At 35.0% G+C, this 13,346-nt stretch overlaps 1 protein-coding gene across 1 annotated transcript; it reads left to right on the top strand.

Moving 5' to 3' along the window:
• Positions 1-8,066: 8,066 nt before the first annotated feature.
• LOC131009850 (uncharacterized) lies at positions 8,067-8,681 on the top strand. Its single transcript, XM_057937255.1, has one exon. It carries the CDS (start codon positions 8,067-8,069, stop codon positions 8,679-8,681), a length of 615 nt encoding a protein of 204 aa, XP_057793238.1.
• Positions 8,682-13,346: the final 4,665 nt, after the last annotated feature.

Here is a 13,346-nt window from a genome sequence, read left to right as displayed (position 1 = left end):
TTCAAATTTAAATTTTAGATCCTTTCTGAAATATAAAGATATTATATGGAATAATAAATAAGGGTAGGGTCATGTATGAGATGTTAGTTGATGTTTATTTATAGGCCTAACCCCTTACCCTTCGGGTGATTAGTTAAAAAAAATAAGGTTTAAATTTCAAAATTAGACATAATTTATGTTTTTAAAACAATATCAATTTTTTTTGTTTTAATATTCGTAGAGAAATAAAATGAATTATCAAAATGGGATGAAAGAAGTATTTTATTCCCTAATGCAGCCGCCAGCTGAGCCGGATATATTGATATTTCTAGATTTCATCGCGCGCTTGTCATTTACCAATAAAGTAAAACATTGTTTTACTACCTGAAAAATCAATCTCAGCCATAGAATTTTGACTAAATAAATGATCATAATAGAAATTTACATTAAATAATAATAATAATAATAAATTTAAGAAACTTTGCAATCAATCACTGCATGGCACACCTGAGACACACACACTGACACACACTTGTATTAGTATATACTACAAAGTGCCAACTTGGGACAAGTTGATCAGATTTGGTTTATTAAATGTTTATTTCAGAAATATGATTGGGGAAAGAAAGTAAATTTCACGAGTAGTTTATTGTGCTTTGAGTGATCAAGTAAAGCTCCTTTCTATATTTTTAATCAGTTTATTGTCCAAGTTGTTTCCTAATCCATGGCAGAAGTTATGGTGCAGTTTGTCTCCCAATAAATCAAATAAAAAATAATAATTATTATAGTAGTTCATAATAAAAAAAAATGAGACTTCATTTTATTAGCAGCAGTCCCATTAGATTATATCTACTTCTTATTTTCTGGGAATTTACAGCCACATATAATTCATTTTATGGTTCATTTAATTTGCTAAAGAAAATTGAAAAAAGAAAAGAAAAACATTTCGAGTACTCTATTCCTCTTACGATTAGTTTCAAAGTGGAGAATAGATAAAGAATTATATACGAAATGAAAAATCTGCTTAAATAGCAAGAGCTTTTATTTACTTTTGTTTCTATATATTTATGAAAATTAAAAATTCTGTTTTCTAATACATAATTTTTTAAGATTTTGCACACGATTATCAATTGCTTCTAAGTAGCATTTGCATCATGTGCAATACACGGAAAATATTTTTATTTTTTTATATTTATATAAAATTGATTATCATATTTATAAATATAATAAAAAAAATTAATTTTAATTGAATATATTTGAGCTGAAAATTAAAAAATTGGAAAATAAAGAAGAATTCACAATAATAAAAATTGATAAATATAAAAATTTTATTATCATATTTATAAATATAATAAAATATTTAATTTTAATATATTTAAGCTGAATATTGAAAAAATAGAAAATAAATAAGAATTCACAATAATAAAAAATGATATTATGAAAAAGAAAAAATAATGAGTTAAAAAATAATTAAAAAAATTGTTCAAACACAAATGAGAGAATTTTTTTAAATTTTTAATCTTTAAATAAATAACTTTTACATTTTAAATCAAATATTTATATAAAATATATCAAATTAAAGCTCTTATTATGATCTTTAATTTGGTATGCATATTAAATATTTTATAATTAGTCGAATTTCACAATTTTATAAAGAAATAAAAAAAATCTGAAGATAATGAAAGAATAATAAAAAGAAGAAATATAGTTTACAAATAAATCTTCAATTTTTTTTTGAGAAAATCTTCAATTTCATTAAAATTACAAAATTAGCACTCATTTTTTAAATTGATTCCAAATTGGAAGTTGCCTTATTAATACTACCCCGTCCCATTGATCTTATCTCGTATTCCTTTTTTGTTTGTCTCATTGATCTTGTCTCATTTCTATAAATAACACTCATACTTTATCACCTTCTCTCTCCTACTTTATTACATTCTCTCTCCTACTTTATCTACACACTTAACATTACTAATACTCTCCTTAATAACCGTGCCGAAACCAAATGGGACAAGCCCAATGGGACGGAGGGAGTATATTATACTCCATTCGTCTCATTGGACTTGTCCTATTTCTTTTAGGCACGGTTATTAAGAAGAGTTAAATTAGTGTAGTAAAAGTGTGTAATGGTGTGAGACCATATTGTTTGTAGTGTAAAATCATTATCAAAAATAAAAACATGATAATATCAATGGGACATTAATCAAAAAGGAAAACAAGACAAGATCAATGGGATGGAGGGAGTAGACTAGTAATGAGGTGGCCGCCTGAAATAGCTACACGATTTAATGATTGATGTACTAAACGACGTAATTTGATCTCTATGGCGCTTCAATTTGTTGTGATGTCATTAGCTTGCTGCTTCAATTAACCATAATGACATTAATTCCTGGAAAATTAATATTCGTGTAAAAAATAAATATTTAATTGGGTTATTAGCATGTAAATACACAAACTTTTTCAACTTTCTGAAATTTATCATGACTTTTACTTTTTCCCCACAAATACATAAATTCAGCGTTTTTTTTTTCTTCTAATTTTTGACACTGACAAGGAAAAATTCTAATTTATTATTGACGTGAATGCCAAAATACCATCTCATTCATTCACTCTCCAACAAAAGTAATGAATACAACTATTGTATTCAAGTGCATATTTTGTAGTCCGTGACCACGTCATATATTTTAGTCTCCATGTCAATAGTAAATAGAATTTTTCCTTGTCGGTGTTAAAAATAAGAAAAAAAAAACGTTAAATTTAAATATTTGTGGGTAAAAAAAATTATATTAAATTTAAGAAAATAAAATAAAAAATTTGTGTATTTACGTGCTAATAGCCCCTATTAAAAAATTATGTGTTGGCCAAGCGGTAAGGGGTTAATGCCTAAGGCCAAAGGTCTTGAATTCGAATCCCCAATGACGCGGCCTTTTAATTTCTTTATTTAATATTGTAAATTTATCCATATATATATATAGGATTAGGTTCAATGAAAAAGGCCTAAATGTAAGAAAGAAGAGAGAAGTAATCTCATCCGTTGATCTTATATAATCTAACGGACATGATTTGTTCACGCCATGTTCAACGGATTTTTTCGTTGAACATACCCATAACCCCCAAAAATATTGTATATGTTCACGAATGTTCAACGAAAAAATCCGTTGAACATGGCGTGAACAAATCATGTCCGTTAGATTAGATAAGATCAACGGATGAGATTACTTCTCTCTTCTTTCTTACATTTAGGCCTTCTTCATTGAACCTTGGCCTATATATATATATATATATATATATATATATATATATATATATGGGGGCGCGCTCCAGTGAGACCCCCTATTTTTCGTGTAACATGAGTACAATGAATAAGACATATAATACTAATGAACAAAACGTATATCTAATGAACAAGATGTATATACTGATGAAAAATAAAAATTAAAAAATTCGTAATGAATAAGACATATATATTGATGAACAGAGACGTATATACTGATGAACAATGCAGTATATACTGATGAATAACAAAATTTAAAATATTCTGCTCCCTCCAGGATTCGAACCCTGCGAAAAAAATCACCCTCCAGATACAATATCAGCCATATGATTGATAAAATAAATGCACCAGATCGTGCCCTAGATCTCACTAAAATTAGGGGGTCTCATTGGAGCGGCCCCATATATATATATATCCAAGTAGAATTACCCTATTTATTGGCTATTGCACAAACTGCAAGGAAAAAGAAGCAAGTAGTTTCGTGTTTATAATAACAATAAACAATGTGACTTATAATAAAAATAGGAGAACAGAAAAGAGGAATAAAGTAAAATGTTGGAGAAAGCATCCACCATTCATTGAGATCCAAGAATTCTTTTTCCCAACATTTTTCTCTTCCACAATTGGCCAATGACAGCTCAAAATTTCTTGCATTTTTTTTTTGTTTTTGACTTTGGAAAAGGGAGAGAGGTGGGGTTTGAACCCTGAATTTCACTATTTGTAGACGTAGACAAGAGTTTGCACCTGCTTTACACATTAATATTAATATATGTAGAATAATATACTAATATGTTACACGTATTCATTAATATTAACAATTTATGCAATATCAGAAGGTCAATGTTTAATTTGAAATTAATTTTAGATGAATTTTAAATTAAATTGATGACAATTTTGTAAATAAAGACAATTCAAAGTCATAACTTATGCAATATTTAAAATTAATTTTAATTTAAAATACATGATATCAAATTAACCGTTCACTAATATCTTAATCAACTCCCACTGATTAATCTTTTAAGGTTTGGAGAAAAGCCAAACGATTAGTCTTTTCTTTTAGGAAAAAGGATAAATAATCATGAAGTTACATACTTTTGTATAAATATAATACAAGAATGTATAAATTATCACTAAAATACTAGTAATATTAATTGCAATTAAAGGGTGCTATTCACCGTTGTCTATGATAGTCCTATATAGACCACGTGCTTCTGAAAATCGTCGTCTATAGAGCGATAATAGACAACGATTTTGAGGACCATCATCTATGATTGCCCTATATTGACGACGTGCTTCTGCAAACCGTCGTCTATAGGTATAATAGAAGACAATTTTGAGGATCTGTTGTCTATGACTTGAATTATTGTAGTGTAAGTCAAGTAAGTATCGTATTCACAATGATTGAACTAATGAAAATAAAGTAAGTAATATACGTAAACACTTAATATTATCCATGCTAGACTTGAGTTGTGGGATTTATATAACTAGACAAACAATTATTTTTAAAAAGTAGAGAAATAAAATTTGATAAAAATTATAAGAGAAAACGATTGTTCCTAGGGAATGTAATGAATCAATTAAACTCATGAAAATTAACCTAGTAAACTAATTACCAATTTTAATCAATCTTAATTAGATGAAAGATCACATAGATAATCACATCATCTCTTTCAAACAATGTACGATAGTAGATTAATAAGTTCGATATTTCGTTGGGTCTCAATAAAACATACTAACTTCAAACATCACACTAAGAATAAGTTTCTATAATCCACCAATCTCTGTTGGGTATCAGAGTTAAAATCATATTACACATTCCTAAATTGATTGAATAACTATCACCGCTAAATCTCAAACTAAACAACTGAACATGCAAAATATTGGTCAGATACTTCACAATAAACAAACACCAAGAATCATAAATAATATACTTGAAGACAAATTGAAATTAATAAATCAAAAACATATATACCAACCCTATAACAAAAAAGAATAACATAATTAAATAAGAACAAAATATAATGAAAATAATTAAATAAATAAAATTCAGAGAGGAATCCACGATGAACAACTTGAATATTCGGAAGATTTCCGTGCAGAAAATAAAGATAAACTCTAAAAATTGAAAAATAATGGAAAACTAAACTAAGGTAATGAATTGTATATTTGTAAAGGTGTATCTGGTGTCCTATATTTATAGCTTTTAGAGGGTAGAAACCACTATGAACAAGCTCAAAATTGTAAAAAATAAAACTGGGCCCACAATCGAACCAAAACGGCGATCAGGCGCACATCTCATCGAGTTTATATTGCTAATGTTTACAAAATCGGCGATCGCCGGGTTGACTTGAAAAGGACAAAAAAGAGTTTTCACTATTATGCGACTTTCTTATTTAGGTCATATCTCTCTCGTTTGAACTCGAATTTTCGCCCATAAACTCGTTCGAGATAAATTTCAACTTTCATTCAAATCTTTTTACCTAATTAAATCATAATATTTATGCACATTTCTATAAAACATGAACAAATATCACATTTAAAGTAATACAAGCACAAAAAACACTCAATTTTTTTTTATAAAATTGACATCTTAAAAAAAAAAAAAAAAAACATGAGTGTTATTAATAAATTATGATTATTCAGAACTGAGTTCGGTTGGAACTAGGAAGATCCTATTGCAAGGATGTCAATATAGATATTTTTGTCACAATTACAAAAATATATTGTGTATTAAATAATTATTAATTACTTTTGAAACGTTGTGATAGTTTTAATATTCTGTCTAAATGCTGCGACGTTATATGACATCATAAATGAATACCATCTCTATTGGAGGTTACAGAAATATACGCATTACGTTTTTCTTATATGAAATATCAACAATATAACTAGTTTCATCTTATATTCTAATATATATATATATATATAAATAAGGGTAAATATCATATTAAACCTTGAACTATTCCCGCTTTATCAAAAATACCCTGAAACTTTCGAAATGTTCTCAAAACCCTCAAAGTATCAGAGTTTTATCAAATATATCCCGCATCTTTTTTCCGGCCACCGGAAGCGTGACGTGGCTCCTCGGATGCCACAATGTAATTTAAAATCTATTACTTTTAATCCATGTCATTTTATAATATCTTTATTTAATCCATGTCATTTTATACACATGGAAATTAAAACCTATTCTAAACAGGCTATAATTCAAATTCACGGTTGTCTTCCTGAAGAAACGCACCTCCAATCAGCACAAGCGCGCAGAAAACTACCGCGGCGTATTACCCGAAGAGAGACCAGCTGCTGGAGCTCGTGTGCGAGAGCTTAGCTTTCAAAGGCAAGGGCTTGTGCAAGGTCGTCGGAACCGGATTCATCGTCATGTGCGACCGCGCGTTGCCTGGGGAGAAATTCATCGGGCGCGTGACGAGGAAGGAGGACAATTACGCGGAGGTGTGTTACTTAAATTGACCGATTTTGATCATTTCAATGATAATAACTCAATTAGTGTGCATTTAGCTTTGAGTTGCTTATCTTTATGATTGCATCTGTTGGATTAATTATAGGAATTTTTTCTGAGTAATGGCAGTATGTAGTAGATTTCGATGAAATATTGACTGAAGTTTGAATTGATTAGGTGAAGAAATGGGAGACAATTAGTCCGCACTGGGATATGGTAGAAGCGCCATGTGACTATGCATCATATTGGAGTATAAAATAAAAAATGACATGGATTAAATAAAGATATTATAAAATGACATGGATTAAAAAAAATAGATTTTAAATTACATTGTGGCATCCGGCGAGCCACATCACGCTTCCGGTGGCCGGAAAAAAGATGCGGGATATATTTAATAAAACTCTGATACTTTGAGGGTTTAGAGAACATTTCGAAAGTTCCAGGGTATTTTTGATAAAGCGAGAATAGTTCAAGATTTAATATGATATTTACCCTATAAATAAATATCTAAAATAAAGAATGGAATCTCGTGTGTACGAAGGTATGCAAAGTTTGTGGTGCACCAATTGAGCCAAAAGTGGCGAGCGCAATGGTCCCAGCCCACATTGATTCATTTTCATGGGACCATACTCTCTCTCTCATACGCCTCACTTTCTCACTCCACTCCAACAAATTTTTTCAAGTGAATAATGATAGATTCAATAATTCATGATCATTTTTAATTTAATTTTTAAGAAGATATCTAAATACCAAATGAATAAGAAACAAGTATATATACATATAATCTAGCTCAATGAAAAAATCAAACGAAATTATTAGAGAAGATGAAAACTCTGTAAGGGTGAGTCCAATCATGCACCTACGATCCCCACTTTTATATTATAGTTTCACAGTGCCGCGTCAATTTTTGAAAATTCAATCAATTGTTATTTTGCTCTTCTTTTCTAGAATGCAACTACAAATTCAACTTTCATATGGTTCCATTATTACTACACACAATTTTATATATCTATGTATGTAATAACTATTTATTTTTTAACTACATAATTAATAAATACTATATATATATATGTATAATTTTAAATTATATATGTAATTACTTAATAAAATCACAATTCTGATTAATAAAATTAATCCTCATTATTGGAAAGTGGGTATATGTGAGATATCCGATAATTCTTGCTTCTGTGTAGAACCCGAAATTCATACAGAAGAACTAAAGAAGTAAACAAATTTGAACGACCAAACCATATCAGTAAAATTTAAATTTACTCTTAATTTTAAACTTACTTTTTCACAATGAGCTCATCCAAGATACGATCACATATAATATGTTTAAAATCTAAGGACCGAAACATGGTGGTTTGGAAGAATGTTTTTCCTGTTCCGGCGACCTCGATTTCTCACGCGATCAATGCTCGGATGGAATGGTTGGTGGCCTGGGCCAAGAACTCGCTGAGAAGCACTCCGACGACAGCCAAGGCGATCTGCAAAGGCTGGCACGCTATCCCCTTGGATGCTGTCAAGTGCGATGTGGACGCAGCTTTCTTCAAGGAAGATGGCTCCATGGTTCACAACCATGAGGGCGCTTTCATTCGAGGGAAATCCTTTAAGATGCCTGGCTTAAGGAGTGTCGAAGAGGGAGAGCTTATTGGCATCAAGGAAGCTCTCTCTTGGCTTAAGGAGTTGGGGTTTGAGCGTGGATGGGTGGACTCGGATAGCAAAAGGGCTTGTGACGTTATTAACACCGGTGAGAGGAATATCCTGGAGCTGGGTGCTATAGCGTCTCATTGCCGCGACATCCTCGAGCTTTTTCCGGGCATCCGTGTTCGACACATTAGAAGGGAACAAAATGCAGCTGCTCATTATCTTGCTAAGGCTGCGAGGGATATAAACTCACATCATGTTTGGAATGAACCTCCGTCCTTTGTGGTGGATCATCTCCATGTACCATGTTCTTGTGATCAATAATATATCCTCTCTTTTCCTCAAAAAAAAAAAAATCTAATTGTTGGAAAATCCTACAAACTAGTCATTCCAAACATAGATTAGAGTTAGACCACATAAATTATAGAAACTGTGAAATAAAACTATAAGATTCAGATACACGTACGTGCAATTAACTTTAGAAGTAAGATGAGAATTTTGTTGGTCCTAAATTGTGACAGACTACAACAAAAATGATTTAATGAATACTCCTTCCGTCCCTGAAATAAGTTCCTCTTTTTCTTTTTTGGGACGTCCCCCTAATAAGTTCATCTTTCTTTCTTTCCATTTTTGGACAACTACTTCACCACTAATAATACTTTATTTATTCTTACTTTTCACTTTTTCACCACTCTCAATACTAATTATAACACCTTTTCACCACTCCCAATGTATAACATATTTTTCTCTACTATCAATACACTTTACCATTGTTCCTTAAAACCCGTGCCGTCCCCAAAGAGGAACTTATTTTGGGGACGGAGGGAGCAGGGGGGCAGTGGGGTCACTGGACCCCCCTGGAATTTCCAAAAATCCCAGGGGTATTTTAGTAATTTTACAAATATATTTAAAAAAATAAAAAATATTAATTTTATCTAATTTTTCTAATTGCTCCACCATCTACTCGCCTCTCTCTCTCTCTCTCTCTCTCTACCATCTCCCTCATTCTCCCTCTCTAAATCGCTCCACCATTTCCCCTCTGCAAATCCACCGGTGCCGCCGCTCACTTCCCCTCTGTTCCACCGGCGCCGCCTCCCTCTTCCCCCTCTGTTCCGTCGCCGCCGCTTCCGTCTCCCCCCTTCCCCCTCTGTAAATCCGCTCCCCCATGAATTAGGGCTAGTCGCCGCCTCTGCCTGCCTCTTGCCTCTCTTCTCACGCCGTCTCTCGCCGTCAGGTCGCCTCTTCTCTCCTCCACCATTCATGGTGCTTCGCCGTCAGGGTTTCGCCGCCTCCTCCCTTGACCCTTCTGTTCCGCGGTGATGAGCGACCTCTGGGAGGGCTACCTGAGCGGGGGAGGCGTCGTCCGTGGTTGGTGAGATTGAAGTTGTGTGTGCTTCGCCGGAAGCCCTAGATCCGCCGAAATCAAGGTTTTGCGGGCGGCGGAAGGGCGAAGGTGAGGGCGGAGAGGTGAAGGTGAGGCGACATAGATCTAGCTCTGTTCGTGAGCTTCGCGCACCGCAGCCTCAGATCTCTTTCTCTCGAGCTCAAGGCACAGGAAGTTGTGGTTTGATTTATGTATCTTTGATTTTGGGGATGAAGATTTTATGTATCTTTGATTTTTGTGGAGGATGATGCCTTTATGTATCTTTGATTTTGGTGATGAAGCTTTGATTTAGAGTACAAATTTTTTCTGTGATAATTTTCGTTCTGCATTTGTTCTGCATTTTAGGGTTTATAATTTGTTCAACATTTTAGGGATGAATTCTTGTTTGAGTTCGTTGAATCTGCATCAGTCGAGCTTCATTTAGGCATTTGTTTGAGTTCGTTGAATTCTTGTTTGGTTATTAATATGCTTGCTAATTGTTATATTGGACTTTTTTTTAAAAATAATTATGTTTATTTTTTTAAATAATATTATAATTTAAATAATATTATAATTATATTAATTATTATTATTTATTTTTTAAATTTTTTTTATTTAACTATTATTTTTTTGAAAAAAAAAATTTGGACCCCCCTGAGTCGAAAGTCTGGCTCCGCCCCTGGGAGGGAGTATAAGAATATCGTCAAACGTGGACTGCATGTGCAATGTTTCAAATTCTACAATATTGGGAAAATGAGTTACTATTTCTTTCAACTTTATATGTTTTTGTTTTTATTGAATCAAACATTAAAACAAACCTTTTTAGCAAACTTTTTGGCGCATATAGTTTGTCCATTAATAGGATTTTATTCTTTTGTTAATGACATTAACGCGTATATCACATGTCCTAATTAAAAGGAATTATAAAATACAATATGCGCAATATATAACAAAAATTTGAAAAGGAAGTGTACAACAACCCTACGATGGCGGATTTTGATAAGGTTACTAAGCACATTGTTCGGAAGTTCTCGGACGCGGCCTCAAGTATTTTGGCAGCTCCGTTCACCAAAGAAGATGTTCGACGGGCTGCTTTTCAAATGAATCCACATAAAGCGCCGGGCCCCGATGGTTTTCCACCTATCTTCTTCCAAAAATACTGGGGAGAGATTGGTGAAGCGGTTTCTCGTGATGTTTTGCAAATTTTGAATGGCGATAGTAAGGTGGGGGAGTGGAATAAAACTCTTGTGGTTCTCATCCCGAAGATTAAGAAGCCTCAGCTTGTTAGCGATTTTAGGCCTATTAGCCTCTGTAATACGATTTATAAGATCGTTACAAAGGCGTTGGCCAACAGAATCCGGTCTGTGATGGGAGAGGTTGTAGATGATACACAGAGTGCGTTTGTTCCCGGTCGTTTGATCTCTGACAATATTCTCGTCGGATATGAGTGTATGCACTGGCTCCGGAATCAAAAGAAAGGCAAATAAGGCTACGCAGCAGCTAAACTTGATATGAGTAAAGCCTTCGATCGGGTCGAATGGGGGTTTCTTAAAGCAATGATGGTGTCGATGGGCTTCCCTTCTCACATGGTGGAAGTGGTTTTGGACTGTATTTCATCTGTGGAATTCTCTTTTGTTGTTAACGGTAAGGTTTTTGGTTCGCTAATTCCATCCCGGGGTCTTCGACAGGGCTGCCCCCTCTCGCCCTTCTTGTTTGTTATGTGCGCTCAGGGTCTATCCTCTCTGCTCCATCATTATGAGCAACGAAGGTGGTTGGAGGGTTTAAAGGTGGGAAAATTCTGCCCGGCAATTTCGCATCTCTTTTTTGCCGACGATAGCTTGCTTTTCTTTAAAGCAAATCCTCAGAATGTTTTGGCGGTTGGGAAGGCTATTCACAAATATTCGAATGCATCGGGTCAGGTGATTAATTTTGAGAAGTCAGCTGTGACTTTCAGTCCGTGTACTACTCGGGCTGACATGGAAGTTGTGATTGACGGTCTGGGAGTTAGGGAGACCCAAGGTCACACGATTTATCTTGGGCTCCCCACGTTTATTGTCCGTCAAAAGAAACTTCAGTTTGATTATTTGCGTGAGAGGATTAGTAAGAAGCTGGGAAGCTGGAACTTTAAGCACTTTTCAGCTGGCGGAAAAGAAGTTCTTCTCAAGTCAGTTATTCAAGCTATTCCGACTTATACGATGAGCTGCTTCAAGATTCCTAATGCTATTTGTCATGATATTGAGCGTGCTTGTTCAAATCTTTGGTGGGGTTCCTCTGATAATAAAAACCTTATGCATTGGACGACATGGAGTACGCTTTGTAAGCCAAAATCTAAGGGAGGGATGGGTTTCCGAGATATGAGAGCGTTCAACAAAGCTTTGCTTGCCAAACAAGTTTGGAGGTTGATCAAGTTTCCTGATTCCCTTGTTGCCAAAGTTTTGAAGAACAGGTACTATAGAGAGTGTGATATTTCTGAGGCTCAATGTTCTCCCAACGGATCGTACGCTTGGCGCTCTATTTGTTGGGGCCGTGAGTTATTGGCTGGAGGTTTGAGATGGAAGATTGGAGATGGTAATGATGTTAAGGCCCGGTCTGATGCTTGGATTCCGGGGCCTGGTCATGGGAAGGCGGCGGTCTGCGTTGAAGAGGAGACTCCTTCTCATGTGGCGGATTTTCTGCTGCCAACAGGTGGTTGGGACGCTGCTAAGCTTTCTTCTTCGTTTCTCCCGCATGAAGTTGAGAGGATTAAAACCATTGAAGTGCAGGAGCTTCGGGGCAGAGACTCCAGATATTGGAGTCATGATGAAAAAGGAAGATTTTCTGTGAAGTCTGGCTACTTGTTTGAAACTGGTTTCTACTCTCCTCATGATTTTACTTCTTCGTCGGACGAGAAGGATTGGTGGAGTTTGATTTGGGGTCTTAAAATTCCTCCTAAGATCAAAGTTTTTTTGTGGCGAGCTGCGAGGAACTTGATTCCTACCGATGCTAACCTTCTCCAGCATCACGTCCCTACTAGCGGAATTTGTTCTTGGTGTAGGAGTGATTGGGGGAGTACTACTCATTGTCTTATTTTCTGTGATTGCGTCAGGGAGGTGTGGAAGAATTCCAGCTGGTGGTTTTGTATCAAGGATAAAACACGACACTCTCTTGAGGACATTTGCCGCACCGTACAGCATGTGGCTGGCTCAGAGGATTTCGAGATTTTCTGTACTGGGCTGTGGAGGATTTGGCGCTGGTTGTGCGAGGTCAAGCATGGGAAGGCTGCAGCTGGTTCGCTCAATTGCTTGACCGAATGTGAGCTGTATATCAAAGCTTTTAAGGAAGCTCAGAGTAAAGCTATTTCTCAGCTGCAACTTCTGCCTAAGGAAGGGGATAAACGCTGGATTCCTCCTCGTCGCGACACTCTGCGTCTTGACGTTGACGTCTCTGTGCACGATGGTGGAAGTTCAGTTGGGGTTGGCTTCCTGATCAGAGACTCGGCTGGGGTTATTTTCGCAGCGGTGGCGCGTAAGGTTGGCTGCACCGAGACCACGCTGATGGGTGAATTGCATGCTTTGATGCTTGGAGTTGGCTTCTGTCTTGAGAATGATTTGGGTCCTGTGATGGCGTTCACGGATTCTCTTGTTGCG

Source organism: Salvia miltiorrhiza, chromosome 2 (assembly GCF_028751815.1).
Source record: "Salvia miltiorrhiza cultivar Shanhuang (shh) chromosome 2, IMPLAD_Smil_shh, whole genome shotgun sequence".
Taxonomy (NCBI): domain Eukaryota; kingdom Viridiplantae; phylum Streptophyta; class Magnoliopsida; order Lamiales; family Lamiaceae; genus Salvia; species Salvia miltiorrhiza.
Note: the sequence above shows the minus strand (reverse complement) of the source record. Positions and strands in the feature narration are given on the sequence as shown.

Coding starts and splice junctions, on each gene's coding strand:
- LOC131009850 (XM_057937255.1), top strand. CDS start 8,067: ATGGTGGTTTGGAAGAATGTTTTTCCTGTTCCGGCGACCTCGATTTCT.